The sequence below is a fragment of the Schistocerca nitens genome, chromosome 11, assembly GCF_023898315.1.
Source record: "Schistocerca nitens isolate TAMUIC-IGC-003100 chromosome 11, iqSchNite1.1, whole genome shotgun sequence".
Taxonomy (NCBI): Eukaryota; Metazoa; Arthropoda; class Insecta; order Orthoptera; family Acrididae; genus Schistocerca; species Schistocerca nitens.
Genome location: NC_064624.1, coordinates 207140288 through 207164315, shown reverse-complemented (window position 1 = coordinate 207164315; position 24028 = coordinate 207140288). Strand labels below are relative to the sequence as shown.

The 24028-nt window shown below is 44.8% G+C and overlaps 1 protein-coding gene across 1 annotated transcript in view; it reads right to left on the bottom strand.

Annotated features, from left to right (window-relative positions):
• Nucleotides 1–587: 587 nt before the first annotated feature.
• The window catches only part of LOC126212791 (uncharacterized), a 242136-nt gene continuing 218695 nt past the window's right edge, over nucleotides 588–24028 (bottom strand). Inside the window, exons 3-4 of the mRNA XM_049940193.1 lie at nucleotides 715–1617; nucleotides 588–656 (exon numbers count right to left, since the gene is read on the bottom strand). Coding sequence (XP_049796150.1) covers nucleotides 588–656; nucleotides 715–1617 — 972 coding nt within the window. The remainder of the gene's footprint in view (nucleotides 657–714; nucleotides 1618–24028) is intronic.

Below are 24028 nucleotides of genomic sequence, written 5' to 3'. Positions count from 1 at the left end.
CAAGACGGTGAGGATCAAGATGGTGAGGATCAAGATGGTGGTGGTGATTATATGCACTGATGGTGATGACTGAAATAATAATGGTATTGAAAAAGTATGGTGTTTATGATACATTTCCTACATACTGGAATTCTGTATGAATTAGTCAACTTGCAGATGATGATGTCGGCTAGGCCATATGACAACCACTGATCATTAAGCTGTGTACTCACCTATGCTTGAAGGATGACTGGGAGTCGAACCACGGGCAGACCTGGCTGCGAGGTCGTCACGGTACGGATCAGCCTCGCATCGTCCAGTTCTGTCCCGCGTGGTTCCTGTCCCTGGATTTGGAGAACTTGCAGGGGTCGTCCGGGTCGACGCAGAGGTGACGGGGATGCGACGTGCGAGTTTTACCTGGAGTCTCTCTCGCCTCTCCGAGTACGTCAGAGGGGGAGAAACTCTGTCATCGTCGCTAGTGTCACTGTAAGCGGCTGCTGGAGAACTTTCAGTCTGGGCTCCTCCAACTGCACTCTCACTACGGTACGGTAGCCTCCCCGGAGTCTCATCGGGCAATGACGCAGCGCAAGTTTGTACACTACCGGATCCTACTCGTGGACCTCTACTTTCCTCGAGCTGCTCATCGTGGTACTGTCCTGCACGAGGTACCTGGAACTCTAGAGGGAGAACTGGAAGAGCTACCGGATTGCGCCCACCACAATATTCGGGACTGACTGGAACACAGTGTTCAGTATCATCATCAGTTCCACAATGTTCCCTATCAGATTTTGTAGATCCTGCAGTTTGCTCACTGGATGTGAAGTATTGAGCGTCCTTAAGGTCGTGAACACACTCTTGGGAATTTTCACTCGGGTAATCAGTGGGAGAACAACGTGGAGAGATCTGAATGTCCTCAGAATCAGAGGAAACTTTTCCAGCACTGTTACTGGGGCTGATCGGAGGTCTCGGGTTTTCTCCACCCACTGAGGAATTTTCTACTCTGTACGATGTGTTTACGTCTAATAATACTGGATACGGTCGTCGGTCTACTTCCTCTCCTACTGTCGGGGGAGTTTTACTGTCGGATGTGGTGGCAGCACTGTCGGGACTGCCCGGAGGGACCGGTGTCGGGGGTTCCCCTACTTGTCCGCAGTGGCAACGGGGAGGAGAAGCTGCCCCGTCGGAGTCGTTCGGAAGACTTTTCGTCGATTTTGTTGTCAACTGGCGCTCTCTCGCTGTGGGCGATTCGCGCGGTCCGGGGCTACCCTGCCCAGATGGGCGATTGAGTTGGGCCGGATCAGTTTGGAGGGCGTCGCCGGCAGTGTCGTCGTCGTCGTCGTCGTCGTCGCCGCCGCCCCCACTGCCCCACTTCACCTGCGGACCTCCGCCCCCACCGCCGCCACGGTCTTCACCATCGTCGGAGGCTCCGAGGAGACGGCCGGAGTCGGCGACCCGGGAGAGCGCGCTGGTGAGTCGCGCCGCCTGCCTGGACCAGAGCCGGGTGACGACGGCGGTGACGTCCAAGTCGGAGATGGTCCTGGTGACGAGGGCGTCGACGGGCCCACCGTCGCTGCCGTCCGGGTACGGCTGCCGCCCCCACTCGCCGAGGGGCCGAGTCTCCGGGACTATCCAGGAGGCCTGCAGGCAGGAGACGGCCAAGCGTGTACTGGCGGAAGGTTTTTTGTTTTATATCTACTGCTTGTAACACTTTGATGCCGATGTGCTCTTTGACCATTTATTACTGTATATATACTTGCTTTTAACTTTACGTGAATTAATGAACCATGGACCTTGCCGTTGGTGGGGAGGCTTGCGTGCCTCAGCGATACAGATGGCCGTACCGTAGGTGCAACCACAACGGAGGGGTATCTGTTGAGATGCCAGACAAACGTGTGGTTCCTGAAGAGGGGCAGCAGCCTTTTCAGTAGTTGCAGGGGCAACAGTCTGGATGATTGACTGAAACAGCCTTGTAGCATCAAGCAAAATGGCCTTGCTGTGCTTGTACTGCAAACAACTGAAAGCAAGGGGAAACTACAGCCGTAATTTTTCCCGAGGGCATGCAGCTTTACTTTATGATTAAATGATGATGGCGTCCTCTTGGGTAAAATATTCCGGAGGTAAAATAGTCCCCCATTCGGATCTCTGGGCGGGGACTACTCAAGAGGACGTCGTTATCAGGAGAAAGAAAACTGGCGTTCTACGGATCGGAGCGTGGAATGTCAGATCCCTTAATCGGGCAGGTAGATTAGAAAATCTAAAAAGGGAAATGGATAGGTTAAAGTTAGATATAGTGGGAATTAGTGAAGTTCGGTGGCAGGAGGTTCAAATGGTTCAAATGGCTCTGAGCACTATGGGACTCAACATCTTAGGTCATAAGTCCCCTAGAACTCAGAACTACTTAAACCTAACTAACCTAAGGACATCACACACACCCATGCCCGAGGCAGGATTCGAACCTGCGACCGTAGCAGTCCCGCGGTTCCGGACTGCAGCGCCAGAACCGCTACACCACCGCGGCCGGCTAGGTGGCAGGAGGAACAAGACTTCTGGTCAGGTGAATACAGGGTTATAAATACAAAATCAAATAGGGGTAATGCAGGAGTAGGTTTAATAACGAATAAAAAAAATAGGAGTGTGGGTAACGGCATAGTGAACGTATTATAGTGGCCAAGATAGACACGAAGCCCATGCCTACCACAGTAGAACAAGTTTATATGCCAACTAGCTCTGCAGATGACGAAGAAATTGAAGAATGTACATGAAGATGAAATGGGAGATACGATATTGCGTGAAGAGTTTGACAGAGCACTGAAAGACCTGAGTCTAAACAAGGCCCCGGGAGTAGACAACATTCCATTAGAACTACTGACGGCGTTGGGAAAGCCAGTCCCGACAAAACTCTACCATCTGGTGAGCAAGATGTATGAGACAGGCGAAATACCCTCAGACTTCAAGAAGAATATAATAATACCAATCCCAAAGAAAGGAGGTGTTCACAGATGTGAAAATTACCGAACTATCAGTTTTATAAGTCACAGCTGCTAAATACTAACATGAATTATTTACAGACGAATGGCAAAACTGGTAGAAGCCGACCTCGGGGAAGATCAGTTTGGATTCCGTGGAAATGTTGGAACACGTGAGGCAATACTGACATTACGACTGATCTTAGAAGAAAGATTAAGGAAAGGCAAACCTACGTTTCTAGCATTTGTAGACTTAGAGAAAGCTTTTGAGAATGTTGATTGGAATACTCTCTTTCAAATTCTAAAGGTAGCAGGGGTAAAATACAGGGAGCGAAAGGCTATGGCACAATATTTCGGCGATCATACATGTCGCCATCATCAGGTGAACTGACGGACTGAGCTCCTGTGAACGTGCCGGCACGGAGATCCGTACACTATGGCTGCTCAAAGGGAACTGGGTTCGGTCGCGGCGGCGGCCGTTTTAAATACCCTCCCCGTCCGCGGCGCGCTCCCTCCGCCGTCCGCGCCCCGCGCCTCGGTCGCGCGGTGGAACAGATTGCGACAGCGTCTGAGATGACGTCGGAGTGACGGCTCTGTCCGCCGTGGTCGTCACAACTATACGTTTGCTCGATTTACTCTCGATTAACCCGATCGCTGGTTCCCAGGCCTTGCTAAGATTACAGCCACAGTCACGGTTTATGAAGTCGTCATTGGTGCGAATTTCGGTGGCCTCTCTAACAACGCTGTCCCAGTATCGCGACGTATGTACCAGAATCCTCGTGCGTTCATATTCCACGGCGTGATTTTCCGACAAACAGTGTTCAGCGACCGCCGACTTGCTCGGATACATCAGTCGAGTGTGCCTCTGGTGTTCACGGCATCGATCCTCTACGGTACGCATCGTCTGACCGATATACGACTCGCCACATTGACACGGAATCTGGCGCACGCCGGCCTTCCTCAAACCGAGGTCATCTTTGGCGCTCCCCGCCAGTGCACGAGTTTCATTCGGAGGACAGAACACAGTTCCGACCCGGTGTTTCTTCAAAATGCGGGCGATTTTCCCCGAGAGTGCGTCTCTATACGGAATAAACGCAGTGCCTACCTCCTCCCTCGTGACTTCATCCATCTCAACAGGGTGTGCTGTAGTGGTTGGGCGGAGCGCACGTCGAATCTCCCACTCTGAGTACCCATTTTTTTCGAAATACAGTTCTCAGATGTTCCAATTCCAGGGGTAGACTCTCTGGGTCAGAGATAGTGCGCGCCCTGTGTACTAGGGTTTTAATTACCCCATTCCTCTGTGAAGGGTGGTGGCAGCTGTCTGCGTGCAAATACAGCAGTGCTGTGGCTATAATCTTAGCAAGGCTTGGGAACCGGCGATTGGGTTAATCGAGAGTAAATCGAGCAAACTTATATTTGTGACGACCACGGCGGACAGAGCCGTCACTCCGACGTCATCTCAGACGCCGTCGCAATCTGTTCCACCGCGCGGGGCGCGGACGGTGGAGTGAGTGCGCCGCGGGCGGAGGGTATTTAAAACGGCCGCCGCCGCGACCGAACCCAGTTCCCTCTGAGCAGCCACAGCGTACGGATCTTCGTGCCGGCACCTTCACAGGAGCTCAGTCCGTCAGTTCACCTGATGATGGCGACATGTATGATCGCCGAAATATTGTGCCCGTTGGACACTGTAGGCCGGCAGTACACCCGTGGATATTTTGATTATGAATTAATTTGTTTATTTTGCTGTATAATCAATTATGTAATTATGTAAATATCGCTGAGTAATCGCATGCAGTAAATATATCTGGAGTGAGTATTCACATGCGCAGAACATATTTTGTGTTGTCAACATACGTTGCCGGCCTGGTCACGTGTTCTCGGGAGGTCGTGTGTTTGTCCGTATAGAGCCCTGTATATTTAGAATGTCACTACATCCTTAGTACAGACGGATACTTTTCGAACGTGCCGTGGATGATTTATATATGTCGTGCAGACATTTTAACAGTATCCATTTGACACCGGGAATAAACCAGCTACGTAGCTTTTAAGGGCAAGTGATATTGCATTCTGCTCCTTTGCGATAGGTGCTGCAGTTGAGATGCACTCGATTTTTGGTAGTTTTCGGTATGATACGGCACTTCATACTATTACAGAGCTTGCCCAACATTTTTACGGTGATGGTCTTGCAAAACGACTTGACAGTACGCTAGTACTTTTGCAAGTGTCCGAAAAACACCGAATTTGCCACACACTAGCGATTATATCCCTGCTAATTCGTCCTTTTTTCTGATTTTTCTGCGTATTTATTTTCTCGTTTTTGCGACCTAAAGCACAATTTTTCTTACTGGTGACACTTTGAAGTGTTTATTTAACGAATTTTACGTACTTGCTCCCAGTTTATTAAATAAATAGACTGAGTAAGAAGGGGGATAAAAGGCGATCGGAGAATAAATGTACTGTAAAGCAAATACAGTTGGTCATGTAACAGTAAACCCATGTAACACCATTAATGGAAGTGGAAAGTGACACGAATGAAAGAGTTTGGGGACATGTTTACCAATATGTTACGCTTCTTAATCAAATAGTGAAGAAAATAGAAGGCAAAATACACCAAAGAAGATGAATGTGTACTTTGATAGCTACACTATTGTGTTTTTTATTTGGTTTGTGCAGAAAATTTATTCAAGCTGAATGCAGAAATTGGTAGTAGGTGCTGTGGAAAATTAAAAATAGTTGGTATAGTATTTACCTTCAGCCACACACGTCCAAATTTTTCTCTGTCTAAACATTCCTCTTCAAAACATTTTGAACATACTTTGGAATATTTTGTGGGGACAAAATTACTCCTCATTTTCTGGAGCCACATCTTTACTCGTTGTTCATTGTTCGGGAAACTAAAACGTAAATCACACATAATCGTTCTCCATGTCCTAGACACGCTTAACATTGTCTCCTATTGTAACTTTATAGCAATCAAAAAGGTTTGGACACACACATTATACGAAGACAATTACACATCCCGACTCTATTGAATTTATTTGTCTCCCGTCTTTCAAGTCTATATACATAATCGACAAGTCACTGATAAATGCACGGAGGATAGTATTTGCTGAAACAACTAATCATTCCCTTTCCTGTTCCACTAGCTAATTTACGAGAGGAAGCGATTGTTTATAAGCTTTTGTACGAGGCGTCATATCTATTATATAGTCGTAAAATCGTAGAAAAATAGGTCTACAGAATCAATCCTTAATTGTAATGCGTCTCGAAATTTTTAAACGTAGTACCCATGAAAAGTTACTGTCCCTCCTTTCACATATTTTTCTTTGCATCCGTAGCGACAATAGTAATTGACCATCGCTACTACACATCAACAAACGCTGAAACACAACAGAAACTCTTGATATTATAAACTTCAAATTCTGCGGAAAGTACACACGCACAGCGAAGTCCCGAAAACACAAGACAATCCAGGTTTAATGTGTTGACAAGATGCGCAGAACGCAATGCTCACTCCAGAGGTACTTACTCTATGAGTAATCGCTGAGGGAATGTTAGGGAAACGTTAGGTTTTTGTCAACGAATAAATATCGTTGGAGTAGCGGCGTCTATGGAAGCGGGAGGATGTTACGTCAGAGCGCGCGCTACACAGAGAGAGAACTTTGGTGTGAGACCTGGTGAAGTGCGAACGCACGGATCTATATCTACATCCATACTCCGCAAGCCACCTGACGGTGTGAGGCGGAGGGTACCTTGAGTACCTCTATCGGTTCTCCCTTCTATTCCAGTCTCGTATTCCTCGTGGAAAGAAGGATTGTCGGTATGTCTGTGTGTGGGCTCTAATCTCTCTGATTTTATCGGCATGGTCTCTTCGCGAGATACACGTAGGAGGGAGCAATATACTGCTTGACTCCTCGGTGAAAGTATGTGCTCGACACTTCTACAAAAGCCCGTACCGAGCTACTGAGCGTCTCTCCTGCAGAGTCTTCCACTGGAGTTTATCTATCATCTCCGTAACGCTATCGCGATTACTAAATGATCCTGTAACGAAGCGCGCTGCTCTCCGTCGGATCTTCTCTATGTCTTCTATCAACCCTATCTGGTACGGATCCCACACCGGTGAGCAGTATTCAAGCAGTGGGCGAACAAGTGTACTGTAACCTACTTCCTTTCTTTTCAGATTGCATTTCCTTAGGATTCTTCCAACGAATCTCAGTCTGGCATCTGCTTTACCGACGATCAACTTTATATGATCATTCCATTTTAAATCACTCCTAATGCGTACTCCCAGATAATTTATGGAATTAACTGCTTCCATTTGCTGACCTGCTATATTTTAGCTAAATGATAAGGGATCTTTCTTTCTATGTATTCGCAGCACATTACACTTGCCTACATTGAGATTCAATTGCCATTCCCTGCACTGTGCGTCAATTCGCTGCAGATCCTCCTGCATTTCAGTACAATTTTCCAATGTTACAACCTCTCGACATACCACAGCATCATCCGCAAAAAGCCTCAGTGAACTTCCGATGTCAACCACAAGGTCATTTACGTATATTGTGAATAGCAACGGTCCTACGACACTCTCCTGCGGCATACCTGAAATCACTTTTACTTCGGAAGACTTCTCTCCATTGAGAATGACATGCTGCGTTCTGCTATCCAGGAACTGTTCAATCCAATCACACAATTGGTGTGATAGTCCATATGCTCTTACTTTTTTTCATTAAACGACAGTGGGGAACTGTATCGAACGCCTTGCGGAAGTCAAGAAACACGGCATCTACCTGGGAACCCGTGTCTGTGGCCCTCTGAGTCTCGTGGACGAATAGCGCGAGCTGGGTTTCACACGACCGTCTTTTTCGAAACCCATGCTGATTCCTACAAGAGTAGATTTCTAGTCTCCAGAAAAGTCATTATACTCGAACATAATACGTGTTCCAAAATTCTACAACTGATCGACGTTAGAGATGTAGGTCTATCGTTCTGGAGGAGTTATTGTTTAGCGGCACGTGGCGAGTGATGAGCGTGGGCGGTGGAAATATTGGCTGCAGCAGCATCGAGAACCCGCCACGCCAATATCATTGCCAATAACTCGCGTGCTCGCTAATTATCACGGAATGGATCCAGCAGCAGTATCGTAGTCAGCAACTTCGACACGGCGAGAATGGACTGAAGTGCGATTGCGGCATCACAGCTTATTGTCAACCAGTTTTGTAGCGGCGTTACTCGGCTTTGTGGTGTTTTGCGAGTGAATAATTACCTTAGTTTAATCAAAACTGTTTACCCATGATTCTCCTAAAATCATTCACCGAGTAGGTTCCTGTCCTGTCCTATTGTTAATAATAATCCGAGTACCGTTTATGAAAAATGAAAATTGCAGTGCCAGCTAATTTTGTTTATGAACTAAATGGTTCAGTTAGATTAAAGATTTTAACTTAAAGCATTCAATAATTTCAGTCTCGCTAACTTTAAATGTGAACTTTGTTCTGAGGCGATGTAATTGTTGCAAATAGTAAATCAACTAGTCACATTAAAAAGATTCCTCGCACTACGAACAAAAGCACTAACTGCAATTAGTGAGTTCAAATACGAGTGATTATTGTAATTTGTTGTTAGTAAACTTCTGGTTCACATTGTGACCAGCAGTCGTGCTAAAGTATGATAATTACTTATATTTACTATTAAAAGCAGTCTTGATCACGATTCATTTATCGAGGTGACCGGTTTCGACCACTACTGTGGTCATCTTCAGACCTACAAGTTGTATACAAGGCTTTAAGCCTCCATTATACAGGGTGAGTCACCTAACATTACCGCTGGATATATTTCGTAAACCACATCAAATACTGACGAATCGATTCCACAGACCGAACGTGAGGAGAACGGCTAGTGTAATTGTTTAATACAAACCATACAAAAATGCACGGAAGTATGTTTAACACAAACCTACGTTTTTTTAAATGGAACCCCGTTAGTTTTGTTAGCACATCTGAACATAGAAACAAATACGTAATCAGTGCCGTTTGTTGCATTGTAAAATGTTAATTACATCCGGAGATATTGTAACTTAAAGTTGACGCTTGAGTACCACTCCTCCGCTATTCGATCGTGTGTATCGGAGAGCTCCGAATTACGTAGGGATCCAAAGGGAACGGTGGTGGACCTTAGGTACAGAAGAGACTGGAACAGCACATTACGTCCACATCCTAACACCTTTTTATTGGTCTTTTTCACTGACGCTCATGTACATTACCATGAGGGGTGAGGTACACGTACACACGTGGTTTCCGTTTTCAATTACGGAGTGGAATAGAGTGTGTCCCGACATGTCAGGCCAATAGATGTTCAATGTGGTGGCCATCATTTGCTGCACACAATTGCAATCTCTGGCGTAATAAATGTCGTACACGCCGCAGTACATCTGGTGTAATGTCGCCGCAGGCTGCCACAATACGTTGTTTCATATCCTCTGGGGTTGTAGGCACATCACGGTACACATTCTCCTTTAACGTACCCCACAGAAAGAAGTCCAGAGGTGTAAGATCAGGAGAACGGGCTGGCCAATTTATGCGTCCTCCACGTCCCATGAAACGCCCGTCGAACGTGTACCTCACCCCTCATGGTAATGTACATGTGCGTCAGTGAAAAAGACCAACAGAAAGGTGTTAGCATGTGGACGTAATGTGCTGTTCCAGACTCTTCTGTACCTAAGGCCCATCACCGTTCCCCTTGGATCCCTACGTAATTTGGTGCTCTCCGATACACACGATCGAACAGCGGAGGAGTGGTACTCAAGCGTCAACTTTAGGTTACAATTTCTCCGGATGTAATTAACATTTTACAATGCAACAAACTGCACTGATTACGTATTTGTTTATATGTTCAGATGTGCTAACAAAACTAACGGGGTTCGATTTAAAAAAACGTAGGTTTGTTTTTTAACACATACTTCTGTGCGTTTTTTTATGTTTGTATTAAACAATTACACTAGCCCCTCTCCTCACGTTCGGTCTGTGGAATCGATTCGTCACTATTTGATGTGGTTTACGAAATATATCCAGCGGTAATGTTAGGTGACTCACCCTGTATAATGGAGGCTTAAAGCCTTGTATACAACTTGTAGGTCTGAAGATGACCACAGTAGTGGTCGAAACCGGTCACCTCGCTAAATAAATCGTGATCAAGACTGTTTTTAATAGTAAATATTTGTAAGACATTCATCACTGCCTCTCCCATAATGTATTCAAAAATATAATAATTACCTTTTGATACAGTAATTACCAATTTCTACTTCCCTGTTCAGAAGTCAATAGAGTTTCTTTTAATTACTTTTTGCCATTTTCTAACATTCATATGAAAATAGTAGACGTCATTGTGAGGTGGCGCCACTGTCACAACAGTAAGTAACCATTAATCTAAGTGTTACCTTGTACGTTTTCAAAATTTCAGCTGTATTAGTTACTGATATTTCGAGTGCAAACTATTTTCTTTCTCGCTTTATTACGTAAATTGTTTTTGCTAACCTGCGTGGAGCCCTTTGTTGCCGCGCGTATTCGAGTAGTTCTTGACATTGACTGTTCGGCTCATTAATTCACCTACCGAACAGAAATTTTGCCCAATTGGCGCTGGCGACCGTATTTCTTTTATCTATAATTACTTCAGTAACTTTTATTATTCTGTTCCGATCCACGTGCTACCCCTTCTCGTTGGAACAGTACTTGAATGATAGCACAAACCTTTCGAATAACCATACCAAATTTTACAGTAATTAAGTAGGCGAAGTAAGTTGTCCTAGAAGGCATGAAAGGGAAGCAGTGGTTGGGAAGGCAGTGAGACAGGGTTTAGCCTCTCCCCGATGTTATTCAATCTGTATATTGAGCAAGCAGTAAAGGAAACAAAAGAAAAATTCGTAGTAGGTATTAAAATCCATGGAGAAGAAATAAAAACTTTGAGGTTCGCCGTTGACATTGTAATTCTATCAGAGACAGCAAAGGACTTGGAAGAGCAGTTGAACGGAATGGACAGTGTCTTGAGAGGAGGATATAAGATTAACATCAACAAAAGCAAAACGAGGATAATGGAATGTAGTCGAATTAAATCAGGTGATGCTGAGGGAGTTAGATTAGGAAATGAGGCACTTAAAGTAGTAAAGGAGTTTTCCTATTTGGGGAGCAAAATAACTGATGGTGGTCGAAGTAGAGAGGATATAAAATGTAGACTGGCAATGGCAAGGAAAGCGTTTCTGAAGAAGAGGAATTTGTTAACATCGAGTATAGATTTGTCAGGAAGTCGTTTCTGAAAGTATTTGTATGGAGTGTAGCCATGTGTGGAAGTGAAACATGGACGATGAATAGTTTAGACAAGAAGAGAATAGAAGCTTTCGAAATGTGGTGCTACAGAAGAATGCTGAAGATTAGATGGGTAGATCACATAACTAATGAGGAGGTATTGAATAGGATTGGGGAGAAGAGGAGTTTGTGGCACAACTTCACTAGAAGAACGGATCGGTTGGTAGGACATATTCTGAGGCATCAAGGGATCACAAATTTAGCACTGGAGGGCAGCGTGGAGGGTAAAAATCGTGTAGGGAGACCGAGAGATGAATACAGTAAGCAGATTCAGAAGGATGTAGGTTGCAGTAGGTACTGGGAGATGAAGAAGCTTGCACATGATAGAGTAGCATGGAGAGCTGCATCAAACCAGTCTCAGGACTGAAGACCACAACAACAACAACAACAACAGAAGGCATCTTCTTGTTAATCTCCCCCTAATTTATCGACTTTATTATTAAATCTTCGGAACAATAGCCTTTCCAAAATTTTATTCCAACTGTTTAGGCACATGCTTACACGGTCATATATTTCTAACATTGTCGATAGAAGGGAAGGGGGACCTTACATTCTCATTATTAAGAGACCGAATTATATGCATTTGCACGTTGCAAACACATTTGCACATTTAGCTCCTTTTCACTGGTTACTGCATATTTTAAAGAAAAGACTAGTGACGATCCATATTTTCGCTCTTTGTTTACAATATTTTAGAAATTTTGACGGGCGGTCTCTAGCTCCATCTAATTTTGATGTCTCACAGATTGACCGCGACACGCGTCAGCAACAGTTAAATTAAACTACACAAGCCTTTAGTCGCACGTCCATTGTTTCAGTTTAGCTTTCTATTTACTTGAGCAGAGTTGAACGTGCTTACGACGTGTAGCGTGTAACGTGAGGCGCGCCATGCCACCCGAAAAAGCAAACGTTTTGTCGTGGATGGCTGACCATCCCGGAAGACTTACGAGGGTCACTCCAAACGAAATGCACACCATTTTTGTAAAAAAACAGTTTTCATTCTGCATGTGTGAAACTTTTACAGCGTGTAGATACATCCTTCCCACTTGTTTTCAAACTTCGTTCAACATGTTCCCGTGAGCGGCGCCGTCGCAGCATGTCTTCAAGATGGCTGCTACACTTGACGTTCGTCAGAAGCAACGTGCTGTCGTATAATTCCTGCGCTGTGAAAACGAGACAGTGGGAAACATCCACAAGAGGTTGAAAAAGGTGTACGGAGATGCTGCTGTCGATCGCAGTACAGTTAGTCGGTGGGCGAGCAGGTTACGCGGCGAAAGCGGGCACGGCAATATTGAGGATTGTCCTCGCAGCGGCAGGCCTCGTACTGCACACACTCCAGACAATGCGCAGGGAGTTAACGAACTGGTGACTGCTGAGAGACAAATAAGCAGTGAACGAATTGTCTCGCTACGTTGGAAGTGTCTGCAGAATACTGAAAGTGTTGGCGTTAAAAAAGGTTTGTGCCAGGTGGGTTCCCAGGATGTTGACAGTGGCTCACTAAGGAACAAGAAAAACCGTATGCAGAGAACTTTTGGAACAGTACGAGAATGGTGGAGATGAATTTCTTGGAAGAACTGTGACACGTGACGAAACGTGGCTCCATCATTTTTACGTAACCATTACGGCACCTCACCTCAACCTCTCGATACCAGCAATATTCTACTGTGTTTCTGTAATATAGTTAACATATTTCTGTGACAACATTCAGATTTGATTTCATCAACGTAGAGGTACTTCGATACATCGATATGTTTATATTGCAACGATATTATTCTTATGTGTATCCTTTCTTTCGTCACTATGATCTTTGACGTACTTTGGGCGCGTAAGCGGTTATTAGAGAGTCAAGCTTTGGTCGTCATGTTAAAAAGACGGAAATTGTAGTCAGTTTATGAAATGTGAACTTTAATAGTGAGGAAGATATTTTCAAGTATGTTTTATATTGTGAAGTGATATTGCAACAAAAGTAATAAAAAAGAAGTGTAACTTAAATTCGGGGTGCTGATTACTTTTTTACATCACCATTGTCCTAACTTGCAAAAGTTTAATCTTCAAGAATGGTTTATGAAACACATCTATAAAACTTTTGAATGTCGCAGAATAACACCTAGGCCTCTTTGCATCCGAGCTTGGAATCACCACTACCTAGATTTTCGACGATTGAGCCACGAGTTCACAACGAGACCAGCGTGGGAAACACGAAAAGATGGTGCCTAGGTTATCCATTATTTCAAGAAATGACTTTATTAACTGTGTTCTCATGACACCTGCCACATAATATAACTTTGTTGTTGCCCGAAAATGCAATATTTAGCAGCGTGAGCAAGACTACAATCGTAATTAATTTTTGCCCTTTGATGTGGTAGGGCTGTTAGAAGAAGAGGCAATCAGTGGAGTGGCATCGTGGAAATTCACCCAAGAAAAAAAAATTCAGAACCACACCTTCTGCTGGAAAAGTTATGGCTATGGTGTTTTTCTATTCCGAAGGACTCTTGCTTGTGGACATCGTGCCAAGTGGAACCACCATAAATCCTGATGCGTATGTGACGACACTGAAGAAACTTCGAGCTCGACTGAGTCGTCTTCGACCACATCGGCAAAAAAAAAGGATGTTTTGCTGTTGCACGACAACGCACGGCCACATGTCAGTCAAAAAACCGTGGAAGCGATCATAAAACTCGGATGGACAACACTGAAACACCCACCTTAGTCCTGACCTGGCCCCGTGTGACTGTCATCTCTCTGGGAAACTGAAAGACTCTCTTCGTGCAACAAGGTTTGAAGATGACGACTCCCTTGTGCACGCTGCCAAACAGTGGCTCCAACAGGTCGGTCCAGAATTTTACCGTGCGGGTATACAGGCGCTGCTTCCGAGATGGCGTAAGGCAGCTGAGAGGGATGGAAATTATGTGTGGAGAAATGAAAATATTGTTCCTAAAGGATGTATCTGCACACTGTAAAACTTTCAAACATGTAGAATGAAAGATAGATTTTTTTAAAAAAAATAGTGTGCATTTCTTTTGGAGCGACCCTCGTACATATAACGGAATCGTTTTCTATTGTCGAGTTTGCGAGAAAAACCTTTCGCGCACAAGAAAGTTTCAAATAGACCAGCATGTCAAGGCAAGTCTTCATGTCGCGGGAATGCAGAAGAAAGGACCACGACAACAACTTCTGACGACAACAGCAAGTTGCATTATCAGGGATTTATCCAAAGGTAACCAAAAAGTCGTTTTAACATGGATCTATGCAATATTCCTCTATACGAACTTACAAACACTATCCTCAAATGCTTCCTGCGCAAATATTGCTTAAATCAAAATACATCAGGTGAAACAACATTGCGTAAAAATTACACACCGACAATTTAGGTAAATTTTCTGGAAGACACACGCAATGACAATCGGACTAAACTATTAATTGGATCGTTTTACCGAGCCCCGACTCGGAAGATATAGTTACTGAACAGTTCGAAGGAAACTTGAGTCTAATTTCAAATAGGTACCCCGTTCATACAGTTATAGTCGGTGGTGACTTCAATCTACCCTCGATAAGCTGGAAAAATTGTACGTCTAAAGCCGGCGGCAGGCATAAAACGTCATCCGAAATTGTACTGAATACTTTCTCAGAAAATTTATTTTGAACAATTAGTTCATGAGCCCACTCGAAGCGTGAATGGTTGCGAAAGCATACTTGACCTCTTAGCAACAAATAATCCTGGACAAATAGCGAGTGTCGAGACGAATACAGGGATTAGCGACCACAAGGCAGTTGCTGCTAGGCTTAATACCGTAACACCTACAACCATCAAAAAGAAACGCAGAGTACATCTATTTAAAGAAGCTCATAAAAATGCTCTTAACGCCGTTTTAAGAGACAGTCTTCACTCCTTCCGATCTGATCATGTAAGCGTAGGAAAGTTGTGGAATGATTTCAAAGAGATAGTATCGACAGCAATTGAGAGATATATACCACATAAATTAATAAGTGACGGTGCCGATCCCCCATGGTACACAAAACGGGTCAGATCGTTGCTGCAGAAGCAACGAAAAAAAGAGTGCCAAATTTCAAAGAACGCAAAATCCACAAGATTCGCAATGTTTCACAGAAGTTCGAAATATGGCGCGTACTTCAATGCGAGAAGCTTTTAATAATTTCCACAACGAAATTCTGTCTCTAAATCTGGGAGAAAACCCAGAGAGATTCTGGTGATACATAAAGCACACCAGTGGCAAGACGCAATCAATACCTTCACTGTGCGATAACTAAAGCAGAGTTATTAAACACGGTTTTCCGGAACTCCTTCACCAAAGACGACGAAGTAAATATTCCTGAATTCCAGTCAAGCACTGCCAAGATATACATAGAAGTAGAGATCTTCGAGGTAACGAAGCAGCTTAAATCGCTTAATAAAGGCAAGGCCTCCGGTCAAGATTGTATACCACTCAAGTTCCTCTGAGAGTATGCTGATAAAATATCTCCATATTTAGCAGTTATATACAACAACCGCTGGGTCACAGAAAGACCAGTACCTGAAGACTGGAAAGTTGCTAAGTCACACCAATACACAAAAAGTGAAGAGGGAGTAAGCTGAATTACAGGCCTATATAACAAACGTCGTTTTGCAATAGGGTTTTGGAACATATACCGTATTCGAACATTATGAAATATCTCGAAGAAAACGATTTATTGACATATAGTCAGCACGGTTTCAGAAAATATCGTTCTTGTGAAACACAACTAGCTCTTCACACTCATGAAGTAATGAGTGCTATGGACAGGGGATGTCAAATTGATTCCATATTTTTAGATTTCCAGAAGGCTTTCGACACCGTTCCTCACAAGCGTCTTCTAACCAAACTGCGTGCCTACGGGGTATCGCCACAGTTGTGCGACTGCCGGCCGGTGTGGCTGTGCGGTTAAAGGCGCTTCGGTCTGGAACCGCGTGACCGCTACGGTCGCAGGTTCGAATCTTGCCTCGAACATAGATGTGTGTGATGTCCTTAGGTTAGTTAGGTTTAAGTAGTTCTAAGTTCTAGGCGACTGATGACCTCAGAAGTTAAGTCGCATAGTGCTCAGAGCCATTTAGCCATTTTTTAGTTGTGCGACTGAATTCGTGATTTCGTGTCGGAAAGGTCACAGTTCGTAGTAATAGACGCAAGGTCATCGAGTAAAACAGACGTAATATCCGGCGTTCCCCAAGGAAGTGTTATAGGCCCTCTATTGTCCCTGATCTACACTCCTGGAAATTGAAATAAGAACACCGTGAAATCATTGTCCCAGGAAGGGGAAACTTTATTGACACATTCCTGGGGTCAGATACATCACATGATCACACTGACAGAACCACAGGCACATAGACACAGGCAACAGAGCATGCACAATGTCGGCACTAGTACAGTGTATATCCACCTTTCGCAGCAATGCAGGCTGCTATTCTCCCATGGAGACGATCGTAGAGATGCTGGATGTAGTCCTGTGGAACGGCTTGCCATGCCATTTCCACCTGGCGCCTCAGTTGGACCAGCGTTCGTGCTGGACGTGCAGACCGCGTGAGACGACGCTTCATCCAGTCCCAAACATGCTCAATGGGGGACAGATCCGGAGATCTTGCTGGCCAGGGTAGTTGACTTACACCTTCTAGAGCACGTTGGGTGGCACGGGATACATGCGGACGTGCATTGTCCTGTTGGAACAGCAAGTTCCCTTGCCGGTCTAGGAATGGTAGAACGATGGGTTCGATGACGGTTTGGATGTACCGTGCACTATTCAGTGTCCCCTCGACGATCACCAGTGGTGTACGGCCAGTGTAGGAGATCGCTCCCCACACCATGATGCCGGGTGTTGGCCCTGTGTGCCTCGGTCGTATGCAGTCCTGATTGTGGCGCTCACCTGCACGGCGCCAAACACGCATACGACCATCATTGGCACCGAGGCAGAAGCGACTCTCATCGCTGAAGACGACACGTCTCCATTCGTCCCTCCATTCACGCCTGTCGCGACACCACTGGAGGCGGGCTGCACGATGTTGGGGCGTGAGCGGAAGACGGCCTAACGGTGTGCGGGACCGTAGCCCAGCTTCATGGAGACAGTTGCGAATGGTCCTCGCCGATACCCCAGGAGCAACAGTGTCCCTAATTTGCTGGGAAGTGGCGGTGCGGTCCCCTACGGCACTGCGTAGGATCCTACGGTCTTGGCGTGCATCCGTGCGTCGCTGCGGTCCGGTCCCAGGTCGACAGGCACGTGCACCTTCCGCCGACCACTGGCGACAACATCGATGTACTGTGGAGACCTCACGCCCCACGTGTTGAGCAATTCGGCGGTACGTCCACCCGGCCTCCCGCATGTCCACTATACGCCCTCGCTCAAAGTCCGTCAACTGCACATACGGTTCACGTCCACGCTGTCGCGGCATGCTACCAGTGTTAAAGACTGCGATGGAGCTCCGTATGCCACGGCAAACTGGCTGACACTGACGGCGGCGGTGCACAAATGCTGCGCAGCTAGCGCCATTCGACGGCCAACACCGCGGTTCCTGGTGTGTCCGCTGTGCCGTGCGTGTGATCATTGCTTGTACAGCCCTCTCGCAGTGTCCGGAGCAAGTATGGTGGGTCTGACACACCGGTGTCAATGTGTTCTTTTTTCCATTTCCAGGAGTGTATATTAACGACACAGGAGACAATCTCAATAACCGTCTTAGATTGTTTGCAGATGATGCTGTCATTTACCGTCTTCTACAGTCATCAGATGATCAAAACGACTTGCAAAATGGTATGGTGCGAAAAGTGGCAATTGACCCTGAATAAGGAAAAGTGTTAAGTTATTCACATGAGTAGTAAAAGAAATCAGATAAATTTAGATAACACGGTAAGTCACACAAATCTGAAGGCTGTAAAATCAACTAAATTGGAATGATCACATAGATAACATTGTGGGTAGAGCAAACCAAAGACTGCCGATTCATTGTCAGAAAGAAGGTGCAACAGGTCTACCAAAGAGACTGCTTACACCACGCTTGTCCGCCCTATTCTGGAGTATTGCTGTGCGGTGTGGGATCCGCATCAGGTGGGACTGACGGATGACATCGAAAACGTACAAAGAAGGGCAGATCGTTTTGTACTATCGCGAAACAAGGGAGATAGTGCCACAGGCATGGTTCGTGAATTGGACTGGCAGTCATTAAAACAAAGCTTTTTTTCGTTGCGAGGGGATCTCCTCATGTGTTTTCAATCACCAGTTTTCTCCTCCGATTGCGAAAACATTCTGTTGGCACCCACCTACATAGGGAGAAATGAGCAGCACGATAAAATAAGAGAAGTCAGGGCTCGCACAGAAAAATTTAAGAGCTCGTTTTTCCCGCGTGCCGTTCGAGAGTGGAACGGTAGAGAGACAGCCTGAAGGTGGTTCATTAAACCCTCTGCCAGGCACTTTATTGTGTATAGCAGAGTAATCACGTAGATGTGGATGAATGAACTCAAGCACAGGGTTATCTGGATTTCAGCTGACAAAACTACGTGGCCATCACGTTGCAAATTTAATTGTTGGCGCTTTAAAAGAAGAGCCTCCTTCTTCCTATTTAGCCGCCTGCAAAGAACTTGAAAAGTCATTCTACGATCGCCAGATTTGTGAATGAGGGTATTAGAAAAGTATTTGCAGACTCTTCTGCAAATTAAATGGTTGTTGTTGTGGTCTTCAGTCCTGCGACTGCTTTGATGCAGCTCTCCATGCTACTCTATCCTATGCAAGCTTCATCTCCCAGTACCTACTGCAGCCTACATCCTTCTGAATCTGCTTACTGTATTCATCTCTCGGTCTCCCTCTACGATTTTTACCCTCCACGCTGCCCTCAAATGCTAAATTGGTGATCCCTTGATGCCTCAGAACGTGTCCTACCAACCGATCCCTTCTTCTGGTCAAGTTGTGCCACAAACTCCTCTTCTCCCCAATCCTATTCAGTACCTCCTCATTAGTTACGTGATCTACGCATCTAATCTTCAGCATTCTTCTGTAGCACAACATTTCAAAAGCTTCTATTCTCTTTTTGTCCAAACTATTTATCGTCCATGTTTCACTTCCATACAAGGCTATGCACTCCATACAAATACTTTCAAAAACGACTTCCTGACCCTTAAATCTATACTCGATGTTAACAAATTCCTCTCCTTCAGAAATGCTTTCCTTGCCATTGCCACTCTACATTTTACATCTTCTCTACTTCCACCATCATCACTTATTTTGCTCCCCAAATAGCAAAACTCCTTTACCACTTTAAGTGTCTCATTTCCTAATGTAATTCCCTCAGCATCACCCAATTTAATTCATTCCATGATCCTCGTTTTGCTTTTGTTGATGTCAATCTCATATCCTCCTTTCATGACACTGTCCATTCCGTTCAACCGCTCTTCCAAGTCCTTTGCTGTCTCTGACGGTATTACAATGTCATCGGCGAACCTCAAAGTTTTTATTTCTTCTCCGTCGATTTTAAAGGGTGTTTGTGTTTATTTCAGAAGCTGCTTCCTGTATGATCAAAGCAGAAAAAGCCCTCCGAGTATTTTATCTCAATTTGATTCACGTGACGTGCTTTGCTCGTGGAGTACATCGCCTTGCTGAAAAAGAACTTCCACGTTTGAGAATGTGAATAAGCTGATTTCATCCACGAAGAAACTGTTTCTAAAGGCTCCTGCTAGCATCAAGACCTACTAAGGACATCTACCAAATGTGCCTTTACCTCCCGAATGAGTGGTAACTCGCTGGGGTACGTGGGTCGAAGCTGTGTCGTTGTGCAATTATCATTTCGAGAGCATTAGAGGGGTAGGAAACGACTTCGATAGTGCAGAGGCTTTGGCAGTTTGCCAGTGCAAGGAAGCTTTTAACGATTCCGGTATTAAAAAAAAAGACATTGCCGCAATTAGTACTCATTTTTCCCACATACCTGCAAGTATTAAAGAGCTTGAAACTCACGGTTTGGCGTTGAATGAAACTATTCAGTTAATGAATAAAATTATTCTAATTAACTCCTCATTGCCGGAGGTGTTCCCAAGGAAACTTAAAGAGAAGTTTGAAAACATTTTAACCAATAATCCAGGCTTTGAACCCTTGTTCCAAATTGACAGTTTTACTAATGGGACGGGGAACTTCTTGCCAGAAACAGTAAGTGCCAACATAGCACCCAAATTTAAATACTGCCCAGCTGATGTAGAACGGTCCTTTTCTGCTCACAGAAATGTTTTGAGTGATCGAAGACACAATCTCACTAGCGAACGTTTGGAACAGTTCTCGGTCGTTCATATTTGCAATAGCACAAAAATGTAAAATAAATTGTGACTGATGCTTTGGTCCAATTGCATTAATTAAAAGTTAATGCTGTTCAAAAAAATCATGATTGTATGTTGTTTTTTTAAGTAAAATATTACGGAGTTTTTGAGCGTGTCCTCTGCGTGCTGAAGGACAGAATTAACTGTATTTCAGTTGACAAAACTACAGACACTCGTCGCCGTTAAATTGCAAATTTAATTGTTCGCGCTTTAAAAGAACAGCCGTAGGTCTCTAGAGGAGCGTAGCGTTCCAAAGGATTGGAAAAGGGCACAGGCCATCCCAGTTTTCAAGAAGGGACGTCGAACAGATGTGCAGAACTATAGACCTATATCTTTAACGTCGATCAGTTGTATTTTGGAAGACGTATTACGTTAGAGTATAATGACTTTTCCGGAGGCTACAAATCTACTCTGTAGGAATGAGCATGGGTTTCGAAAAAGACGGTCGTGTGAAACCCAGCTCGCGCTATTCGTCCACGAGACTCAGAGGGCCATAGACACGGGTTCCCAGGTAGATGCCGTGTTTCTCGACTTCCGCAAAGCGTTCGATACAGTTCCCCACAGTCGTTTAATGAACAACGTAAGAGCATATGGACTGTCAGACCAATTGTGTGATTGGATGGAAGAGTTCCTAGATAACAGAACGCAGCATGTCATTCACAAGAGAGAGAAGTCCTCCGAAGTAAGAGTGATTTCAGGTGTGCCGCAGGGGACTGTCGTAGGACCGTTGCTATTCGCAATATACATAAATGACCTTGTGGATGACATCGGAAGTTCACTGAGGTTTTTTGCGGATGATGCTGTGGTGTATCGACAGGTTGTAACAATGGAAAATTGTGCTGAAATGCAGGAGGATCTGCAGCGAAGTGACGCATGGTGCAGGGAATGGCAATTGAATCTCAATGTAGACAAGTGTAATGTGTTGCGAATAGATAGAAAGAAAGATCCCTTATCATTTAGCTACAATATAGCAGGTCAGCAACTGGAAGCAGTTAATTCCATAAATTATCTGGCAGTAGGCATTAGGAGTGATTTAAAATGGAATGACCACACAAAATTAATCGTCGGTAAAGCAGATGCCAGACTGACATTCATTGCGAGATTCCTAAGGAAATGCAATCCGAAAACAAAGGAAGTAGGTTACAGTACGCTTGTTCGCCCACTGCTCGAATACTGCTCAGCAGTGTGGGATCCGTACCAGATAGTGTCGATAGAAGAGATAGAGAAGATCCAACGGAGAGCGGCGCGCTTCGTTACAGGATCATTTAGTAATCGCGAAAGCGTTACGGAGATGACAGATAAACTCCAGTGGAAGACTCTGCAGGAGAGACGCTCAGTAGCTCGGTACGGGCTTTTGTCGAAGTTTCGAGAACATACCTTCACCGAGGAGTCGAGCAGTATGATGCTCCCTCCTACGTATATCTCGCGAAGAGACCATGAGGATAAAATCAGAGAGATCAGAGCCCACACAGAAGCGTACCGACAGTCCTTCTTTCCACGAACAATGCGAGACTGGAATAGAAGGGAGAACCGATAGAGGTACTCAAAGTACCCTCCGCCACACACCATCAGGTGGATTGCGGAGTATGGATGTAGATGTAGATATATCTCGAAGTTGATCGTAGATATTGATTGTTTCGCCGCGACCTACTCGCATCGCACCCGCTTGTTACCGACAACAATAGCAAAGATGGAACACTTCTTGAAACACGGTGTACATCCCCATTTTGCAATCCCAGAAAGGCCCCCTTCCTAACCTCTACCAGAACTTATTCAGAAAATGATATCAGCGTTCTAAACGTACCGATTTTTCGCGTGGCCGGCGATCTTCCTCGTAATTTTCGTACATCCATATTTAAATTGGATGAAGGTGGGACACAGTTGGTATAATTTCACAAGCTGTGACATAGTCGCGAATAAAACAGTGACCCGTATATATAATAAGTTTTCTTTAATTTACGTCTATGGTCACAAACTTTTTGATAACAGATAGCGAAGTAACTAAAAAATCTTAAATACCGCTGGAGGAATTTCATTTTAATAAAAATTTACCCCTCCCCCCATGAACCATGGACCTTGCCGTTGGTGGGGAGGCTTGCGTGCCTCAGCGATACAGATGGCCGTACCGTAGGTGCAACCACAACGGAGGGGTATCTGTTGAGAGGCCAGACAAACGTGTGGTTCCTGAAGAGGGGCAGCAGCCTTTTCAGTAGTTGCAGGGGCAACAGTCTGGATGATTGACTGATCTGGCCTTGTAACATTAACCAAAACGGCCTTGCTGTGCTGGTACTGCGAACGGCTGAAAGCAAGGGGAAACTACAGCCGTAATTTTTCCCGAGGACATGCAGCTCTACTGTATGATTAAATGATGATGGCGTCCTCTTGGGTAAAATATTCCGGAGGTAAAATAGTCCCCCATTCGGATCTCCGGGCGGGGACTACTCAAGAGGATGTCGTTATCAGGAGAAAGAAAACTGGCGTTCTACGGATCGGAGCGTGGAATGTCAGATCACTTAATCGGGCAGGTAGGTTAGAAAATTTAAAAAGGGAAATGGATAGGTTAAAGTTAGATATAGTGGGAATTAGTGAAGTTCGGTGGCAGGAGGAACAAGACTTTTGGTCAGGTGATTACAGGGTTATAAATACAAAATCAAATAGGGGTAATGCAGGAGTAGGTTTAATAATGAATAAAAAAATAGGAGTGCGGGTTAGCTACTACAAACAGCATAGTGAACGCATTATTGTGGCCAAGATAGACACAAAGCCCATGCCTACTACAGTAGTACAAGTTTATATGCCAACTAGCTCTGCAGATGATGAAGAAATTGATGAAATGTATGACGAGATAAAAGAAATTATTCAGGTAGTGAAGGGAGACGAAAATTTAATAGTCATGGGTGACTGGAATTCGTCAGTAGGAAAAGGGAGAGAAGGAAACATAGTAGGTGAATATGGATTGGGGGGAAGGAATGAAAGAGGAAGTCGCCTTAAGAATTTTGCACAGAGCATAACTTAATCATAGCTAACACTTGGTTCAAGAATCATGAAAGGAGGCTGTATACATGGAAGAAGCCTGGAGATACTGACAGGTTTCAGATAGATTATATAATGGTAAGACAGAGATTTAGGAACCAGGTTTTAAATTGTAAGACATTTCCTGGGGCAGATGTGGATTCTGACCACAATCTATTGGTTATGAACTGCAGATTGAAACTGAAGAAACTGCAAAAAGGTGGGAATTTAAGGAGATGGGACCTGGATAAACTGAAAGAACCAGAGGTTGTAGAGAGTTTCAGGAAGAGCATAAGGGAACAATTGACAGGAATGGGGGAAAGAAATACAGTAGAAGAAGAATGGGTAGCTCTGAGGGATGAAGTGGTGAAGGCAGCAGACGATCAAGTAGGTAAAAAGACGA